At 34.5% G+C, this 21,024-nt stretch overlaps 1 protein-coding gene across 2 annotated transcripts in view; it reads left to right on the top strand.

Moving 5' to 3' along the window:
• LOC106468017 (ribosome production factor 2 homolog) overlaps positions 1-21,024 on the top strand; it is a 60,893-nt gene that overhangs the window by 20,940 nt on the left and 18,929 nt on the right. For both annotated transcript variants that reach the window (XM_013928412.2, XM_022396310.1), the window contains exon 3: positions 13,274-13,312. In XM_013928412.2, coding sequence (XP_013783866.1) covers positions 13,274-13,312 — 39 coding nt within the window. The remainder of the gene's footprint in view (positions 1-13,273; positions 13,313-21,024) is intronic.

Here is a 21,024-nt window from a genome sequence, read left to right as displayed (position 1 = left end):
AACATAAACAAAAAGTAGTTTAATAAAAATTTTGAATGTAAGACACTAAAACCTTGTGTCATGCATAGTAAAGGGTACCCGGGCCGATAGGGTTAATAGAATATAGTTATTCTAAAATGATACCACAGTTAAGCTATCTTCTCCATGTATCTACCTTAGATTTGCATGCCATTAGCTCTGAAACAACTTCCACTTAATGTCACATGATGTAACATAAATTGTTCTACTGCATGATGATATAATTATGTGACAAAACCTTCCACGAATAGGAGGTTGACATACTGCCATGCGCGCTAACTTTCCCTATGCTCTTGCACTTATGAATCTTTATTTTTCTCATCAGCACTGTATTGACCAGATATGTTTAAATTCTTTAGTCTCGTGTTTACTTTTATGCAATTTGCATTGTTAACATTACTCTGATTTTCATTTTCTTTTATTTTAAAAGCTTAAATTGTGATTGTGAATTATCAATGAATCGTGTAACGTGTCTTTATTTTTTTTGTTTGTCAACTTTTCATATATTGTTTTTTTTTTTTTTTCTTACACTGGAAATATCTACTAAGACATTACCTGTTTTGGAAGTATTTATTGTTCAAGGTTCATTTCCCAACATTTTATGCACTTGTAGATTTTGTGGCTTTTTATTTTCACATCGTTATTTTCAGATACGTGTTTTTTGTTTTTTCTTAAACCGGAAGTATCTACTAAGACATTACCTGTTTTGGAAGTGGTTCATTTCCCAACATTTTCTGCACCTGTAGATATTGTGGCCTTTTATTTTCACATCATTATTTCATAAGTGTCAGTAATTTCCACACTGTCTCATGTGAGACAACATGACATTGTTCCTGCTAGTGTAAGAACTATACTGGCGTCGGGTTTGTCTTTATCTTTTGGGAGAAGTGATGACTTTTCTGTGGTGGGTGGTAGAGTCTTTCATGTAGTCTGGAAATTCTTTTGTACCTGACTTACATTATATTTGTTTCTTGTTCACGACTGATGGGGTTTTGCCAGTATTTTTTTCCCACCACCTGCTTTTGTCTAATCTTATACCCATACTGTCTTGCATCTGCCTAAGTCTTATTCATAATTTTGGGACTAGGCCTCAGGTATGTTTCTTTCTTTAACTTTGTAACTCTTTCCCTTCTTCATACTTTTATGTGTTTTTTTTTACTTCTATCCAGATATGCAAGTCCCTATTTGATTACTTTTACCACTACTTTGTATGCATGTCTTGTCCTCCTTCCTTTGTTACCTCACATGACTAGACATAACTTTGTCCTGTATTATCTTTCTTTGACTCCTAAATTCTGGAGTCTTTTTCTTCAAATTTGAGAATCAGATCCTCTGTCTTTTGTTCCTCTTTCGTAGGCTTAAGTATTCCCACCTTCGTCTTACACTCTACCCTTTTTAGTTATTTTTCCACCATTCTGTAGTAATCCACCATTCCCATGGGGGATTTGCAGCAGATGGTCATTCATATGTATTCTTTACAGTTCTGTGTTTATCTTCCTTGGCTTTATCACTTCATATTTGGTTGATCTGTTGCTTGTTACTCGTATGCTTTTGTCTCCCTTTTATCTCATACTAGCTGAAGTACCCATCCAACAGACAGGTAAAATAAAAACTTGTTTGTAACAGAGGATAAAAAATTGTGCTCTATTTTATTTCTTAACATAATAACATTAAAAGTGCAATAAAAATGCATAAATGTATCTATACTGAAAAAGAAAGACATACTGTTTTCAAGAATTCTAACAATAGTGGTTACATAGTTCATTCTAATGCTGAGGGATATACAAGATTGGTAGTTTTTCCAAAATTAGATGGGGAGTCCAACGTCCATGACCTTCCTCATTTCATCCTTTATCACTGTGTCAAATTTGTTGCTGATTTATTAAGAAATGTGGAAACATATGAACACACATAAACATTGACAATAATTTATATGGGTGCTTTCATCTACTATGATTTCCATGGAGTTTTTGTTTTTCTGGAGTCACATTTTAGGGCTGCATGCCAATGTTATTCCTTATCCTCACTGGTTTACTGTGTCTCCTGTTTTCTTTCTTTGCCTCTTTCTGTCTTCTTCCTCTCCTATCCTTGTCACCACTACTCATTCCTATGTTCCCAACCATTCTTTAACCACTCTTAGACTTCAGTGCTGTCAGTCTTTGCAGTAACTGTCCTATAGACCCAGGATCTGGAGTACCCTTCAATGTTTCCCCTTCTCTTCCATTGTCTCCTGTTTCTTCCCTCCTTCAAGGGATCTTGTTTCTTTTCAATATTTGTCTGTAGCAGTGTTGGACCTAATGACTAAAGACCCCACTGGATGGGTTTCTCATCCTTCTCCAGGATTTTATTCCTGTCTTTTTTGTGGTTCCCACAGAATCCATGGACAGGCATCCGGTTTTGGATATTTCATGTCTCACTCAGTTTCTAACTCCTTCAATTCACCATGGGACTTTTCTCACTGTATGGTATTCTTTTGGCCCATGTCTTGGGATGACCAAGGTGGATGTTTATTTTCTTATTGATTATATTCCTACAAGCCTCCTAATGCCATCCTTTTCTCCTACTTCAAGAGGTGGTGCTTCTAGGTTGTTTGATCAACCTGGAGAAGTTTTATTTCACACTCTCTTAGTATCTCATTCATTTGGGTGTTTTTGAATTTGCATCTCCACAGGGCCCAGCTTTCTCCTCTTTGTTTGAGGGACATCAAGCAGTTAGTTTCCCATACCCTATTGTCTACTTATCTCACTGTGCAGGAGATTTTTTCTCTTGTGGGGACTTGGGCTTCCATGGAATCCCTGATCACTTGATTATCACTTGGGATTCTTTGAGCATCATCATTCCCCTTCCTTGCTTGTCAACTACTACTGGTGGTCCACAAAACCAATACCACAGAGGGTGTTTCTCTACATCTATTTACAGATGCATCCTTTATGAAGTGAAGGGTGTATTTTGGGTCAGTTGTCCCTCAACAAATTGTCCCTTCATATCAATTTCTTAGAACTTTTGCTGGTATATTGAGCTCTGAATCATTTTTCTTAAGGTGATTCATGGATAGCTAGTGATGATCCATACAGCCAACTCTATATTTGTCTCCTATATCAATCACCAAAGAATACCCAGTCTCTCTCTCACAGTTTCCACACACTATACCTCCTTTTCTGGGCCCATTCTTTATATATATGGCTCATTAATTGTCATATTCTGGGTGACCTGCATCTTTTCTCTGATCACTTTCAAAGTCTCACAAGATACAACTTATGGAGTGGTACCTTGTTGTTCTTGTGTTCATGTAGCTGTGCTCTCATCTGGACACTCCTCTTCTTCTAGTTGTTTTTGCCACATATCTCAACACTAAATTTCTCCTTTTCTGGTCCCCTGTTATTTATCCCTCAGCTCTTTTTCTCTATGTCTACCCTCCTCTTCATCTTCTCCCTCACATGCTTTCCCTTTTTCGAAACCTCACTCCAGATAGCTTCTTACTGGCTGGCTTAGCCATGTTATCCTCACTTTAACCTTCTCCGGTCCTCTCTTCCTCTACCCCTATCCTGCTCCCTACTTCTTCAACCTCATTCCTTGCTCTTGCATCTGGTGTGTTGTCACTCCACCTCCACATGTGGGTTTTGTCCAGTCCATGCAAAATGTTCTGTACTCTCTTCACATGTAACTTCTTTATTTCTCATTCCATTTGTTTTTTCTCTCTCCTTGTCTATCAATGAAAATTGCACATATTTCATAGTTGGTCTTTGCATCAGGCCTTCTCCCCTTTTAGACCTTTTGTGTCTCATCTTTTTGAATTTATTACATGGCTCTCCTCACCTGTCCTTTCTATGCTCTCTCATTCTTTTTGCTTTTTTTATCCTGCAGTTCTTCCTGATTGAGTCCTGAATGTTGTCTTCTATGCCCTTACCCTTCCTTCTTTTGAGCCTTTAGCCTCTTGTTCATTGTACCATCTTTTGCTTAAAATTGGTGTCTAACTTCATTTTGCCTGTGGCCATAGAAAATCTAATATGTATGCCATTGATTCTTCCCATATTCTTTTCTGTTGTTCATATATTCTTCTTTATCCTATTCATGCTTTTCTTCCTAAAATTCCTGCAGTTTGTGAAGGAGACAGCATGTTCAATTGTAATACCCTTCCATTCATTCTTCATCTGTATTCTTGTTATTTGGCCCTCACAGTTCACACTCCTGTCTATTTATTCCTTGGTATTCCTCTTATTTAGATGTAGATTCATGTCAACTTTTTCAGGTCTCCTCCAACTAATTCTGACACTTTACCTTCCCTCTATCTCTGTCTTTCTAGCTGCTCACTTCTGTTATCCATTGATACTTTCTTCAGATATTATCTTCCTCATCTTGCTATCTCTTCTTCATCAGAATACTGACTTCCTCCAGCAGCCAATCCACATACACTTTACCAGATCTATCTGGGTAAGTTCTTTTTCTTTCTCTTTCCTTTTCAGTGGCCCTATTCTGTGTCTCAGGATACCGCTAAGCCTGCCAGGGTATACTAATATTTAAATCCTCACCATGAAGCCATTCAAATCTGAAACACTCAATGATAATATGGGGTATTCCATAAAACTGCTAGAGGTTTTCTTGCGGTGTTTTGTTTACTGAACAAGGCCTGATCCAGGCCATACTTACTTATAGACTATCATGAGTAAAGCAGTATTGGGATTGCTGCTCATCTATTAGTAGAGTAGGGTGGTGGTGCTCTGTTGGTGTAGATAGTGTGAGCTCTCCTCCTACTGCGGAACAGATGGAAAATATTTTGATATTACTAGGTTTTGGATTGGACATGACTCACCAAGTACAATTCATCCCTTGGACTTACTTTCCCCAATCCAACCACTGCCTGGATGTTACTTTTCATGGTATAGGGTGTATGCTGCATGAGTTCTCTTCAAATGCTTTCCGATGGGGTTTTTTCTAGGTAACTTTTACACCAGTCTGTTCACCATTTTATTGCAGGATTCTAGATAATATGCAATTGGAGGTAAAGTATCATATTGGAAGTTAACATTTTTCGTAACTGAAAATGCATTTCCGATAGATACCTCCTCTCACACTTCCCACCTATCCTCCCCACTTTTGGTGCATTCTTTTCTTGCCTAATCTCAAAGTGATGATGGAACAATAAGTAAAGAGGGAATCAGCTGTGCTAGGAGGGTGTGTTGCACTCCTATAGGTAGAGAACTGTCACATGTTAATTTACATGCTAAAGCACAGCAATGGCACAGGAGTTTAGGTGGGAGCAATTTTTTGCATTTTTCGTTTTTTCTCTCCGCCCTTCTGTCTTCCCTTTCCTAATTCTGCCTTTTATCTGAGGCACCTCTTCATGCTTCTGTTGAATTCTGTTTCTTCTCTGTTTTGCCTGTACCACTTCTTCTGCTTTATTTGTCCAAGTATTGTTCCCTTCTGTTTGGACACATTGGGTAAGATTATTTTCCTTTTTCTTATACCACATCCTTTTCCTTGTGTACCACTTTTTCTTTTGACTCTCTTTCTTTGCACAAATGTCTTCTGTGATGCTCCTTTCCACCTAATGATTTGGACTGCTGTCATAAGGCTTCTGTCCTCAATATTTTTCCAGGTTTTGTTTTCCTCTTTGCTCTTGTACCTCGTCTAGATCTTTCTCCTTCTCTCCTTTCCATTTCAAATTCCAGGCCTTCCTCTTTTTTCTACTGGTAGTCTTGTGTGTCACTCTTCTTATCAGTGACTATCACACATGTACAATTCTTTGGGTACCTATCTTTTCTCCAGCAGTTAGTCTCACTTTCACTTTCTGCTAACAGTTGTTTTCTTTTTCTCCATCTCGGTCTCTTTCTTTGTTTTTTTTGCTCTTCCAATTTGCTTTTCACCTCCCTTTGGCCATAACTACAGTCTTTTTCACCCAGTCTGCAGTTAGCCATGGGCAATATGTCAGACACCTCTCTCCACCTGTTTTTCCCTCCTTTCTTTTCGTGTTTTCCCATTCCTTGCTGTTTCCTTCGGCCCCTCTTATATTCCTTGTCATAGTTATGGCCTGGGGCTGGTGTTCCATTTCTTGGACTATTTCCTTCTATTAGTCCATTTTCAAATATTTCATATTCTCCTATATTACTTCTTTCCTATGGCTACTCTTGCATTCCGATTAAACATGTATATACGTTTACTTTTTTCACCAAAAAGTCATGGTGCTTATTTGGGTTTACAGGTTTATTTATTTTAGTGGTCAATTCTGGTCTACATGATTAATTTTTTAATTGAGTTATATTGCAATGTAAGTGGTTGGAATCAGAAATGAAAACAGTCAATTTCAAACATTCAATGAGAATGACATTTGCGTTGCTTCTTGAAATAGACAACATTCAAAAACAAAATTGGAATACATCCTGAAATTCAGTTCAATTCAGTCTCATTGTCGGTATTTAGATCTTTTAAGACCTGGGAGGGTCGGGTTCGTCGATCTCTTCCTCCTTCCTGAATATTGTTAGGTAACTATTGAAGAATGTAGGTGTGGATACTACAAGGGTGTTGGAGTAAACCACACTTATTCCGACCCCTATCAGGGTAATGTCCATGTAGGTATCGATAGTAACATTCGTTTGATAAGTAACACTTTCTCGTAAATCACTATTACAGTTGTCCTGTACTTCACAAAGAGTTCCTCCTAAAATTGACAACATTTGGAAATAAGACTCGAATTGCCCACTATTGAAATAGACAATATTCTGTTTGACATAGTTGTACATTACTGTTATACATATTGTAGTGAAAATGGAAAGCAAAAAGCAAAAAAAAAGTACTCTGTTGAAGAGAAAAAAAAATTGGAAAACTTTGAAAAATATAAAAAAGATTTTGAAAACATTGTAATGACTGACATTTGGGACAAACGAAGGAAAAGATATGTGACACCTAGAAAGGAAAACTTCACTGGTTTCATATAGAAAGCTGTGAGAGAGTTCTTTCCTTTGTTAAAAGCATGGCCAGGTGGTGAGGGTGCTCGACTCACAATTTGCGAGTCGCAGGTTCGAATCCCCGTCACACCAAACATTGCTCGCCCTTTCAGCCACGGGGGCATTATAAAGCGATGGTCAATCTTACTATTTGTTAGTAAAGGAGTGGTCCAAGAGTTGGCAGTGGGTGGTGATTACTAGCTGCCTTCCCTCTAGTCTTACACTGCTAAATTAGGGATGGCTAGCACAGATATCCCTGTGTAGCTTTGCACGAAATTCATAACAAACAAACAAACAAACTTTTGTCAAAAAATGCTTCATCAAACAGCCCTGAATTTAGTAAAGCTGTCAAGTTAGCTAGGAGATGCCACTCCACATATGGGGAAATCACCGTTGATTCTTCTTTTGAACCTGTGGTTAAAAAAAGAAAAATGTATCAGGAGGAGGAAGAAAAAGTGCTGCCCCTGGGGTAAGTTTGTTATCATTGTGTATACCCTTTTCTGTGCTGATAACCTGGCCAGAAAATCATTGTTTAATTTTTTTAATGGGGAGTCATGTTACACTGAAACCTTCGCAGAACAAATTTGGTTTTGTTTGAATGATGAAAACAAATTTTCTTTTTGTTTATTTATCTATTTACTTATTTCTTCAATTATTTAGGTTCAACAAGTTTTATTTGTGTGGTTTACTGACGTGCGTGGGTCTTTGAAGGCCAGGTTACCCAAGAGTGTGTTCGAGGCAAAATGCAATGAATTGTATAGCAAATGGTTAAGTTGGCAGGAAAAGGAGGTGCTGGTGAATGAGAGACTTCAATTTTCAAATAAGTGAATCCATGATTGGATGAAAGAGTATCACATTAGCTTACGCAAGCCACACAAAAGGTTTGTTTTCCCCAACACAGAAAGAAAGGTTCATATCATTGAGTTCCTTCAAAAATGTTTGGCGAGTACAATACTGATTTTGCTCAAACTTTGAGAAAGATCTGCATAGAATAAATGGAAATCAAATGCCATTGCATCGGAATGAAAATGCATCACAAAAGAAACTTTTCTATTAACAATGAATCTACTTTTGTTAAAGAAAATTATACGTTATCATGCAAGAGAAATACCATTTTTATGCAAGTATCCACAGAAAAGAAATGCCAATGCCTCTTCCGGAGTTTGTTTTTAAAGGTAAAGGAACACATACAAAGCTTAATGCTGCACAAGGAGTCAATACACATTGGGCCCCAAAAGGTTCTTACCAACTTCAAAAGATGCTAGACACCATCTGAAGGCTTGTGAATAGACACAATTTATTTAACATGAAAAACTATGCCATATATATATTTTAGACGATTACTCAGTTCATACAACTGATAAAGTGAGAAAATCTTTCCAGGCAAGAGGTTATATATTAGTTGTGATTGGTGGTCGTATAACTGGTAATGTCCAATGCAATGACACTCATGTTCACCACCTGTTGAAGCAAAAGTACCACGAAATGGAATGCAACTTAATGCTCCAGCAGCTTAAGTAAAACCCAAATAAAATTCCATCTCCTTCACGTGACGAGATTATGCACATGCTTGTTGATTCGTGGAAAAGTCTGGATATCAACGTTGCTAATGCCTTACCACAGAATTTTTTAACAAATACTTTTGATGGATCAGAAGACTACAAAGTATCAGATAAACTGTTCGTGCTTGTAGGTGATGAAATGTTATCATTTAGAAGTGACTTGCTTAAGTCAACACCCCCAGATTCATTATCAGCACTACTGAAAATCATTACACCTCCAAAAGGCACTCATGGAAAAGCATCTTATGATGCACCACCAGATGAAGGTATGGAGCTTTGTGATTGGGAAGGCCCTGAAACGAATCCATTAGAAAACGAGAATGAGAAAGAAGATGAGGAAAATGATATCGATCCATGCATTCAAGAAGTTATCTTGGACATTGTCAAGCAAGTTGTAGAGGAGGAAAGGAATCCAAAATCATCAAGCCTTTCTTTGTACAAAAACAATGCCGACATAAAGAAAGATGCAACTTTTCTTGACAAATTGCAGGATCTACTCAACACACAGCTCACATCAGTCCACTTGCTCCATTTATTAATGAAATTAAAGTCCTGCAAAGCAAACTACGTGCAAGTTTAAAATGGAGATTGCAAGTTGATCAGTCTTTCAGTAAGCACTTAATAAATAATTTCCATGAAGGTGGAAATTCTGATAACTATTGACGATGACATTGATGAGGACAGAAATGCCTTTTGTTTATTTGACTAGCCCATGAACTTATGTTACTATTTTGTTTTCATTGTGTTCAATATAAGGCAAGAAACTTTCACAAATTTATTTGGAATGTATATATTTTCCAGACTTTTTAGCCCTGTCCATTTCCCAACCTATTTTGGATTCTCATATTAGATCTTCATTCGTTTTATGCTAGAAACTAGTTCTGTGCTAGAAACCCCGGGAACCAGTTTAATATAAAAATGGAAGCTTTTAAACAATATTGACTCGTATTTATCATTTAACTAATCAACAGCCATTCTTCCCACCTGTTCATCAAAAAATAAACAAAAATGGTAGCTTGTTTTTACTTATAATGCATTTTTAACCAACCTGTTGGAACTTGGAGTAATGTCAAGAGACAGATGGGAAGCTACAACATTAATGGAACACCACAAGGTAAACTTTACCTGTCAACACTATTATTCTGGTCTACATGTTTTTTAATTTTTCCAGTTGACACGCTTATTCCAGCCTACATGTTTAATAATTCTTCAGTTATTCCAGTCTACATAGTTATGTGGCCTAACATTTATTCGGAACACGAGAGTACTTGGTTGAGGGGGGGGGGGGCTTATCTTTGGACCTGTCCTTTCTCACACCTATTGAATGTTTGGTACTTTGGACATTTCTTCTTCTTTTGTATCAACTGAGGTCAGCCTTTTTTTTTTTCTTAATTGACTGTGAACTATGACAATCTGACCACCAGGTTTTCTCTTCTTACACTGGAGGTTATTTTACTTTTGTGGACTCTGGGTTCCCTAGAACTCCTCATTCCTTTAGAGAAAGCACTAATGTGTCTCCCAACAATGGACTGTCTGGACCCATGGTTTTCATTCTTGGTGTCCATTTTCCTCCTGATATTATCTTAGTGATTGGAGTGTACCCAGCTTACTTTCTGCACTTTACTGCCTTTTATACATAGGATCTATCCCTTCTTCGATGCTTTCCTCTTCTGACATTTTGATGTTGGTCCTGCATTCTCTCCACATTTACAAGCTCAACCCTATCACTGTTCTTTGGACATACTGTTGTTCCTGCCTTATATATAATCTCTTTATCCTGGCTTGTTTTCCTCCTCCTCACCTACAATTACTGCTTTGGATGTCTCTTTTATGGTTGCTTCTCTTACCCTCTTCTACTGCACTTTTACATCCTTGTCTATTGTAGGGTTGTTTCTTGTATCAACTTTCCAAAAGGCTACAGTTCCAGGTCCTTTTACTTTCAGGCATTACACTGGCCCCAGAGTGGTATTTCACATAATGTTGATCTTTTTGCCTATCCTTTGCCATGAGCTTATGTTTTGATGGCAGACTGCTTCTCTTGGCCAGTCCACATTCTATCATTGGTGTGGTTTCTACATCCCCAGGTCTTTTGTGAGGTTTGCTTCTTGGTTGGTCACACAATTGGATACATTTACCACTCTTCACAACTCCAGGCTTCCTTCCTTATAGTCCATTATTTCTCATCCTCTGGCTGTGTGTTTTCTCAGCCTGGCCTTATCACCCTTTTTTCTATATGCCCATTCCCATGTTATTCTACTCCCTCTAGTCCTCATCTTCGCACACTACTTTCCTACTCAAGTTCTATCGTTGGCTCCTCTTTGCCTAGCTCAGCCTTTGTCTGTTGGCATTCTGACCCCCTACTTTCCTCAATTTTCCTCCCTTTCTCTATCTTGCTTCACACTCGCGCATCTCTTCATTGAAAGTTATCTTCTCTCCTCCTTGGGCATGGAATTTACTCTATCTGTTACTTGTTTTGCTGCATTCTTGTCATCCTTTTGCTGTCTTTTTCTATCAGTGACTATGAATTTTGTGATTGATCTTTCCTCCTATGACCACCTATCTGCATTTTCTTCCCTTGACTGTTTGTCATTAAGTTGTTGATCTGTACTAGTACTAATTGTCAGGAGGCCTCATCCTTGAACTTTTTCCTTTCCTGGTACCACAAGGTGTTTATTCCCTTGCCCTCTCCTTTCTATTTTACTCCTTTTTTTCTCTATCTTTTTCACTCTGCTCCAGTACATTACTGAGACTATAATGGGGTTTGCATGATCTGGTTCATGCCCCAATTAAGCCATTGGCTTCCTGCCTTTTACACAGTCTCTTTATCCTGGATTGTTTCCTGTGACATGAGCACTTTGACTAAACTGAGAATACTACATACACAAAATTCATCAGTTTGTCATTTGAAGGTTTGATAACCATTTAACCAAAGCTATGTTTTAACAGTAATTAATTATACTTTTCTAGTGTGACAATTAAAATATTTACTTTGCATATGAAACATAACTTTATGTTTGTGATTTTCAAGCGATATCATCATAGTCTTATTGTTAATGTAGTGATAAGTTGTTAAAATATTGCTATGGTTATATGGCTTTCAAATATTTGCATCATAAGCTAATGAAAACTTATGAAAAGAGGTTCAAACATGTAACCAATCAGCATTGCTGAAAATATAGATTATGAATTAAATGTGTAGGAATTTGAAAGCTAACCATTATTTTCTCTTGTTAAATATTTAAGTTTCATGCAATAATTTCTTAAGTAAATCACTTGCTGATGTAGCATTTATATGTATGAAATGTTTGTTTTGAACAGATAAGTAATACTGTACAATCAATTTGTATCAAAGAGAGAGATTTGGTACTAATCAATTATGCTTGTCATAAGACACTGTTAGTCTTATTCAACAATGGATATCACTAAGACAGTGTGGTGGAAATACTGTTATCATACACACTTCTAATTTTTGAAAATCCCTGAGGGACTAGATGAAGAATGTAGTATTAAAAAATGTAACAGGCCTATCAAAATTTCTTACAACAAGTGTAATTGATTATGATCATGCTTTGCCAGCTTGTCAAAGGCATTCACACCATATCAATTTGTTAAGTTTTTAGCAGTAGAATTCTTTCAATAGGTTTGTATTATGTGATGTCTTTCTTTGAACATTTGTAGAAGTATTACACAACACCACATTAATATAAGGTATGATGCAGGATTTTTTGAATTTTAATTTTATTTCATGACAGGTAACTAGTTAAAATGAGTTTGCTTTCAATCTTAAATATTTTCATGGAAGTAAAAACATAATTTTAAGTACCTTTTTTTCTGTAGGTATACTTGTTTGTATGTGTAATTATGTACTAAATAAAATGGATTATGTAAGCTAAGGTTTTAGTTGTGAAGCACCTTTGTTTTCATGAAAACAGTAAGAATTTTTTTGAAACTTGTTGAAACCCTGAAACTTAGTATTTAAATGTTTGAAGCTTTATTCTTAACATACGATAAAGGTAAATGAACCACTCAAATAAAATCACTTGAATCGGTTGGAATAAATTAGTAAATAAATAATTTTCAGTTGTACCTATAGCAATTGCATCAAAATTACTCTTAAATGCACCATTACAAGCATGTTTTTTAATGAAAAATCTGATTTCAAAATTTCCTTTATAGCAAAGTACAAATATAAATACAGCTTACTATCTACAATTTTATATATTTGAGTCAGAGACAGACATATCAAATTACTTCTAAGTTAGTTTTTCTAAAAGTACACATAATTACTTTTTAACAGTTGAATAATAATTTAAATCATAAATATTGATCTTGAGATGTAAGATTTTCATTTATTAAGGGAATAAAAGACTTAAAACATAAAAAAAAAGATTTAAATTAACATAATTGTATAATTTGGTATGTATAATGCAATTTTAATTAATATTTTAGGTGTATAGTACTATGGGATATTTCTGTGATTAGGTATGAATTAATGTGATGTAATTTAAATCTAAGAGATGTTTAGTCATTTTCTACCTGTTTGGAAATGCTGTTTTGATTTGATAATTCAAGGTACCATAATAACATCATTAATACTTGGAGTACCTTATTGAAACATCATCTGTACACAGGTAAATGAAAGTTATTCAGTTTTATTATACTTTTCTCAATAAACCTTATTAAACAACATGGTTTACACTTGTTTTGATTAGTTAAGTGTTTGACTTGTATTACTTTTTCTTTTTTTTTTAGTTGCTCACTGAAGAAACCACATGGAGTTTTTTTCAACAGGTATGTTTCATCTAAATGCAGTACATATCTGCACATGTTCCATATATTTAGGTTTAAATTACTCTACTCTTTCAATAATTGTATTACATAAATACACACACACACACATTCAATATATGTAAACACATAGTAGTTGATTTTCTCAACAAGTATTTTAATATCCACATATTCTTTTATACCTTTAACAGGTAAGTTCTATGTAACCAGACATATTTTAGTCAACACTAAATGAATGTTACTTTTAATTAGCTTCACATTGTGTGTGTGATTGTGTATGTATATGAGCGAGAGAACAAGACGCACATACACACACATATATTTAGTGACAACTAGGTATATGGCATGTTTTCAGATGAAGCTTACTTTAACCCTTTTGCATCGGCCATCCTTTACTGTGCATGTCACAAGGTTTTTAGTGACTTACATTAAAAATTTAATTAGACCACTTTTTTGTATACATTATACCAATTAGTATGGCATAAAATCATAGCTAATAATCCATATTTTAATAGTATATAAGTTTTAAGCTCTTGAATTTATAAGACAATATTAAAGAGAAATCTTGTTTAGCTATAGAGCTATCAAATAAAAAATTAGACCCCTCTCTTTCAGGATTTGTTAATAGTTCTCTCTTACATTTAATATTATATTATTTATAACCAACAGAAAACCAAGGTTTTCATCTATCAAATGACGTATTATATTACATTGTTTTCTGAACAGAGAAAGATATTGATTAGCATGGATGAATTTGGGATATTTATAAAGCCCGAAAATTTTTTATAGTTATGTGTCATTGTCTGCTTTTTTGTATGTTATTATTCTGTGTTCTTTGGTGCATTATTTAATTAAATAAAAATTATGTAGTGCATTACTACCATCAATATAAAAAAATGGGGGAGATTAAGTATTACTGACAATCGGCAGCAAAAAAAAAAAAAAACAGGTTAAGTACTTTATTTTTTGTTTTTCATGTGTATTCTTTATTATTATAAAAGTCACTAATATATAAAAATAGGAATATTTTTAGGTTAGCTAAAGTTAGATTAGGTAAAATAGATAATATAATAAAAATGTTTAACAAGAAACTCCCATGAGCAGCTATGGGTAGCTCGTGGGTAATATAATTTGGTAGCAAAACATGAACTCCATGTTCCTCAAGTGAGTTACAACTTGTAATGGAAAAATAGTAGCTGTACAAGGTTCAAAGGGCAATAAAACAATAAAATTTAAGTATAAATAGATGTATACTGTTACTAGTTTAAAGCTACTTAGGATAAATGAATGTAGTTTCATGTTACAATTTGAAGTCATTCTAGAAAGAAAAGGTAATTTATATTTTTATTTTGTTTTTTTGTGTTTACAAGGTCAGTGAAATTAACTGAGCCCATGCAGAGAGAGTTAATAATTATAAAAATGTATATCACTTTACATGTATAACTGACAAATTCTGTTTATCTAGATAACAATCAGTTGGCATATTAAACAGGTGCAGTATCACAAAAGTTTGGGTAAGCATTGGATAAACCAGTCTAAATATGAACATTTCTATAATTTTGTAAAATAAAAATCTAATATACTGATAATTTGGTCATTGATTGAGCATAACAATTTCCCATTGGCTTTACTTGCATTTTATGACTCTTAAATCACTAACTTACCTCCTATTACTAAAATGTATAATTAAAGATTCAGAACTTATTTTGTGTCTAAAGGTCATGAGAGCTTGAACAAACTGGACATTTGTGCTATTTCGTACCACAGTACATCTGGGTGTAATTCTGTTTAATTATTCAGTAATGTTGTTCCACCTGTTCCCTAGACGGTACATAAGTACATCATTCTTTACTTTGACTTCTACCTGTCTTTGTGAATAAGTCAGATATACATAGCTAAAACTTAAGAAATTGATATTACAAGAAGGCAAGCCATATGTACTTTGAGAAAACAAGGCTATTAATTAAAAAAAATTGCTAAGAAAGTAGCATTTAACCATAGTACAACCAGTGAACACCTTTCAGGTACAGATCTGGGCAGTTAGTGGTTTTTGCTGATCAATTAATTGATGAGCTTATTAACCCTTTCACACCAGATACCCCTTTAAACACTTTTCTGCACAAGTCACTGTGTTACATTCAAAATTTAATTAAACACCTTTACTATCAATGTGAATGGAAGTAACATTATAATGTTATGTTATCTAAGTTTTAAGTCCTTTATTTCAAAAGAAACCTTTAAAAAAATGACTTAAAACTTCAGCTGTATTGTCATGTGATCCATGAGCTATAAAATTCTCTACTTTGACACTTGTATCTTCAGTTATGTAATGACAGTTGTTTCAATGTACATGTAGACAATAAGCTATATACTTAACCTATTGACACATACATTTCAAAGTTCTCTGGATGAATGCAGTTGAAACAAGTAATATATTTTGTCAACCCCTGACAGGTGCCACACCCACCTTCAATAGATTTGTTTAAGTTTTATATGTAGAGGTTACATATACACTTATATAGTCTTTAGAACAAGCTCGTTTTATACTATAATCCAACAGTGGTTATTTTGAAATTGGTGTGCAGCTTTCACCATTGGGTACCTGTAACTGTCTGTAGTATTGTGGGCTGCTTGATTGACTGTAGTGCTTATGGTTGTTTCTTACCTAAATATGTTATAGTTAAATATACAGTAATATATATTTAGATTTTACTTTTATGTTTTAGTTCATTATTTATTTGTTTTTAAATGGTTTAAGCATTTCTTAAAATATACATCATAATTTGCATCAGTTCTCAAGGCTTATGATCTTGCACAGTGTAAGTAAATTTTGCTAAAGGGCTGTGCATCACTGCCAGAGATACTGTAACGTGCCAAGAGAGCGCTGTTGACTTGTGTCGAGATGAAGAATAAATGGTAAAGGACAAGAAAGGAAAATAAAACATTAAAAATTAACTGTGTGAAAAAGAAAAGGCATGCAATTATAAATATAACTAAAAGAAGATCTTTAAAGATTTTCTACAAAAAATTAAAAGGTTTTTTTTTCTACTTCCTAATTTTAATCATTTAATTGCATTGTGTGTTGATGATAATAGCTAGTTAGCAATATGGTAGAGAAAATGAAAAATAAAATATGAACATTTACCTTATAAAAACTTGATATTTATTTAGAGGTTATTGAAATAAAATATGAAAATCACCTTCACTTGATTTGTTAACAGTTTGAGTGCAAGTAACTAAAACAGAAAAATAACATTTTTAGTAAAAAAACACAATTAAAATAATGTCATTCTTTGTGAACATGATACTTGTGATCTTTAACAAAATCTTACTAGTTTTTAAGAGGATACTTTTAAGAAATTTCAGAGTTACAGTGTGTATTGTTGCACAAGTGAAATTCCCGATACAACATTCCATAAAGTACCCAAACCCGTTCCATAGGGTTAACCTCCCTGTACAAGAATTAAAATAAAAAAATTGGTGTTGTGCTACCTTCATAATTTTGTAAATCACCGCATTACTTCAACATGGTATTAACCCTATTGAAATGGGTTCATGTATTTTACACAATCTTGTGACCACCATGTAACCAAGATGGAATGCATGCTATGACTCTGAAAGTACTTAATGTATCCTCGTGAATTTTGGCAAACTTTCAGTAAACTTTAAGTCTTTTTATAGACAAAAAGAAAATCAGAATTTTTAATTAAATATTTCTATTAAAACTTGTATGATGTCAGAGTGTTGTCTGTTCTGAGTGCAAAGTGATTTTCATGTTGAGATATTTTCTTCTGAAAATTTTCAAACTTGGTTTGTGTAATCCCCAAAACTTCCTAAATAAATATCAAATGTGTTTGTTCCTGAAACCATATATTTTACCTGTTATTTTCTATACTATAATTCTATACAGGGTTGGTTGATTTGACCGACCTTGTAACCAAAATAAAAGAAATTAGGAAGTAAATTTAGATTACACCTTTTTCTTTCTACGGTGACTGCAAATTGTAAAAGAAAACCACAATGGTATATCTTGAGTAGCTTAAAGCTTGTAACTCTATACATCTATTTGTACTTAATGTTGTTGTTTTATTGCCTTTTGAACCATCTTTAACTAATAATCCTGCCATACAAGTTGTAAATCACCTGGTGAACATGTAGCACATGTTACCTTATTGAATTATGTAATGCACAGGCTACTTGTTAGCATACCTCATGAAATCTTTTCTTTTTCTTTATTTTATGTAATCTAACCCTATCTAACCTAATAAGTTTCTACTTGTTAGGTTTTAGTTACTTTTATAATAATAATAATTAAAGGATACACATGAAAACAAGAAATATAGTACTTATCTGTGTCTTCTGTTCTTTTTTGTTTTGTTGTTGTCAACTGTCGATGAAATTTAACCATAATTTTTTATATCGATGGTATTACTGCAGTCAATGATTTTTTTATTTAATCAAATAATGCACATAAGAACACGGAATAATGACAGGCAAAAACCAGGTAGTGTCTTATAATTATCATAATTTTTCTGGCTTTATGCCCATGTGATAACCATTAAAAGTTCAGTTAAGCTTGTTGATGTGTTTCCCATGGGAATAAAGTTTGAACTGGAAGCAAATTAGACATTTTGTAGTACAGAAAACAACATATGTCATTTGGTAGATTAAAACTTTAGCTTTCCATTAGTTATAAAAAATACAGTATTATGTATTTTAGAAAATTATTGGCAATTTGGGAAAGAGAGGATGTGACAGTTGGATGTGGCAGGAGGGGTCGTAATTTTCTAAATTATGGCTCTGAAACCAAATAAGATTAAAAGCTTTGCCTGACTAATAACTATTATATATTAAGTAATTTACATTATATTCTATACTTTGAGGAGTAGCAAATAAATTAGAGAAGAGAGAAGACAGAGAGCAAATGTCACTGTTCTACTGACGAGATTGAGGATTTTTTAAAATATTTCCTTATAAAATTAAAACTTAAAATTTTATTAATATTAAACTTTGATTTATTAACTACATTTTGATGTCACATTTATTCATATATATATATATTGATAATAAAGTAGTTTAATTAAATTTTGAATGTAACTCTGTAAAAGTTGTGGCATGCACACTTTGACCTACCCGATACAAAAGGATTAATCTTCTTATTATCACCGAGTTTTGGGTTTTCTTAAAATAATTTTCACATTATCCTTCATTTCATATGATAGATATCTTCTGGAGGTTGTCAGTTGCGCATTATACAAAAGTTATATTTTTGCTAAAAATATATTTTGCCATAAATTTTTTGAAAGATAATCTGAATATTTCTTACTTAGCTAATGTGGAATAAAGACTATAATGTGGTTATCATTTTGTTTTTAAAATATGCAGAAATCTTCCACTGATCATATGTAACTCAAAAACATTAATAGCCAGTTTATTTATCTACATTGTTTGAATAGGATAAGAATAATGTTTAATGAAGATTTTAGTTATCCGAATTTTTGCAGTCACCCTACCATATTCCATACTCACTAAATGATAAACTTAACTAAGCTAATCTGATTTTATATGGTAAACATAAAAAAAATCCTCATGTTTACAAACACTGAAAAAAAAAGTATATATCAAAACATAGAAACATTGTAGATGTAAACAGAGAACCACACAAGAACAAGATACCTCTATTAAGCCTCAAGCAATCTCCAGTCATATTACTTCTGTATTTTATACTGTGTGTTTGGTGTAATAAAGTTTTCTACGTTACCCATTCAACCTGTCTCTGTGCTGTACAAGTTTACCTTATATAAAATTATGTGATGTCTTCGCATTGAAGAAAATTTCTGTAGCTTTCAAACAGATATAATTTAACACACAAATACTTCTGAGATGATACTACACCTCTTCACACAGGTAGTTATCTTTCTCATATGCCTTCTAAAGAAATTTGCATGCCACTAGCCTTGAGCTAGCTCCCACCTAATTTTACATGATCTAACGTGAATTGCATTACTGCATGGTGACGTAAACATGCGGTAAAGGCCCCCAGCAACAGGAGTAATACACTTGCACTTGCTCATCCTTTGATCTATGTCTTTTCTTGCACGTATTCAGTGTTTGGTACTTTTTTTTTTTTGCCTGTGAATTTTGGCATAATCTGGCCCAAAGATTTTACATTTCTCATAATCTTCTTCCAGAAGAGGTTATTTTGCTTTTGAAAACTGGCTTCCCTAGTACCACACTTTCATTTGAAGAAAGCATTAATGTGTCTCCAACTATGGACTTTACCGACCTATGGCTTTCATTCTTGGGGTTCATTTACCTCTTTGTGAGCATCTCCTCAGGGTGTTGTCTTTATTATTGTACCATGCCTGGACTACTTCCTGCACTTGCTTTCCACATCTTATGCAGGATCTCTCCCTTCTTCAATGCTTCTTTCACTGTTGAGGGCAGGACTTCTAATGTTTCAATCTTGGTCATGCATTCCTTCTTAAATAGGCTTGACCTTCTCTCTTTTCTTCAGGTATGTTCCTATTCCTGCCCCTATTGGTGGATCACTTGGTCTGGTTGTACTCGGTCTCTTACATAATAGTTTCTTGTACCAACCATCCATGAATTTCTTGTTCCAAGTCTCTTTCCTCTTGGCAGTCAACCTATGAACAGTTTCTGCCCCATTTCCTTAACTGTTTGTCATGGGCTTGTTGATCTGTATTTCTAATGATCGTGGGAGGCTTTGTGCATGGCATTTCTTATGTCCTGATACCATGAGGTGTCCCCATCCTCTTCACCCAGTTCCGATGCCCGACTGAGATTTTAGTGGTGTTTACATGATCTGGTGCATGCTCCTTTCAAGCTGTTGTCTTCCTGCTGTTTGTACCATCTCTTTATTCTGGCTTGTTTTCTCCTCCTCACCTACTATTACCATTATTCAGATGTCTCTTTTTATGGTTGTTTCTTGTGCCCTCTTCCTGGTCTGATCTATCCTTTCATGTTCTTTGACTGCTCAGGAGGTTGCCTATACTTCTGTCCTATTTGTTTTCTTCCTGTCTCTTGCCTATTGGATTGTTCAGACCTGGATGTGCTTCCATGACCTATTGAGCTGTTCAATGTGTCTATTTATGGACTTCCTTTTTTCCATGAGCCCCTTTCATTCTCCCTTTACTAGTTGGCTCCATTACTTCCTCTAGATGGCATGTTTATCTTGAGTTGGATATGTTTGCATGCTATTTCCTATTTCAATTTGTCTCTTTCTTTTTCTTACATCTCTTCTTTGTGGGCCCTAGGATATTATCTTCCAAGTGGGCATATAGATGCTTTTTATCCATTTGTCTCTTTTACACCTTCTGGCTGTTTTAATCTCCTGATGGGTTTCAACTTTCTCTGATTGATAACCTTCCTGCTGTCATTTAGAAGAATACACAATATTTCACTTTCAGATCCAATTTTGCCTACTTAGGATCCTGCTACTTGGCTGGTGGTACCTACCAGTGAATACTTATTTTCCAAAATCTGTATTGAGCCAGAATAACAAGATAATGGAAGGCACTTATACCATCTGTCCTGGCTCCAAATATGCCTGCTGTAAGATGGAATGTTCCTCAAGATCACTTGAGGTATTCTCATGATATATCTATATATTTACCTTTTTGTCCAATCCAGACTGTACTTATTCCAAGGACTATCATGGAAAAAGCCAGAACCAGGGATGTGTTCTGCCTAAT

Source organism: Limulus polyphemus, unplaced genomic scaffold (assembly GCF_000517525.1).
Source record: "Limulus polyphemus unplaced genomic scaffold, Limulus_polyphemus-2.1.2 Scaffold2833, whole genome shotgun sequence".
In the NCBI taxonomy this organism is placed as follows: Eukaryota; Metazoa; Arthropoda; class Merostomata; order Xiphosura; family Limulidae; genus Limulus; species Limulus polyphemus.
This window is presented reverse-complemented; position numbering and strand designations above follow the sequence as displayed.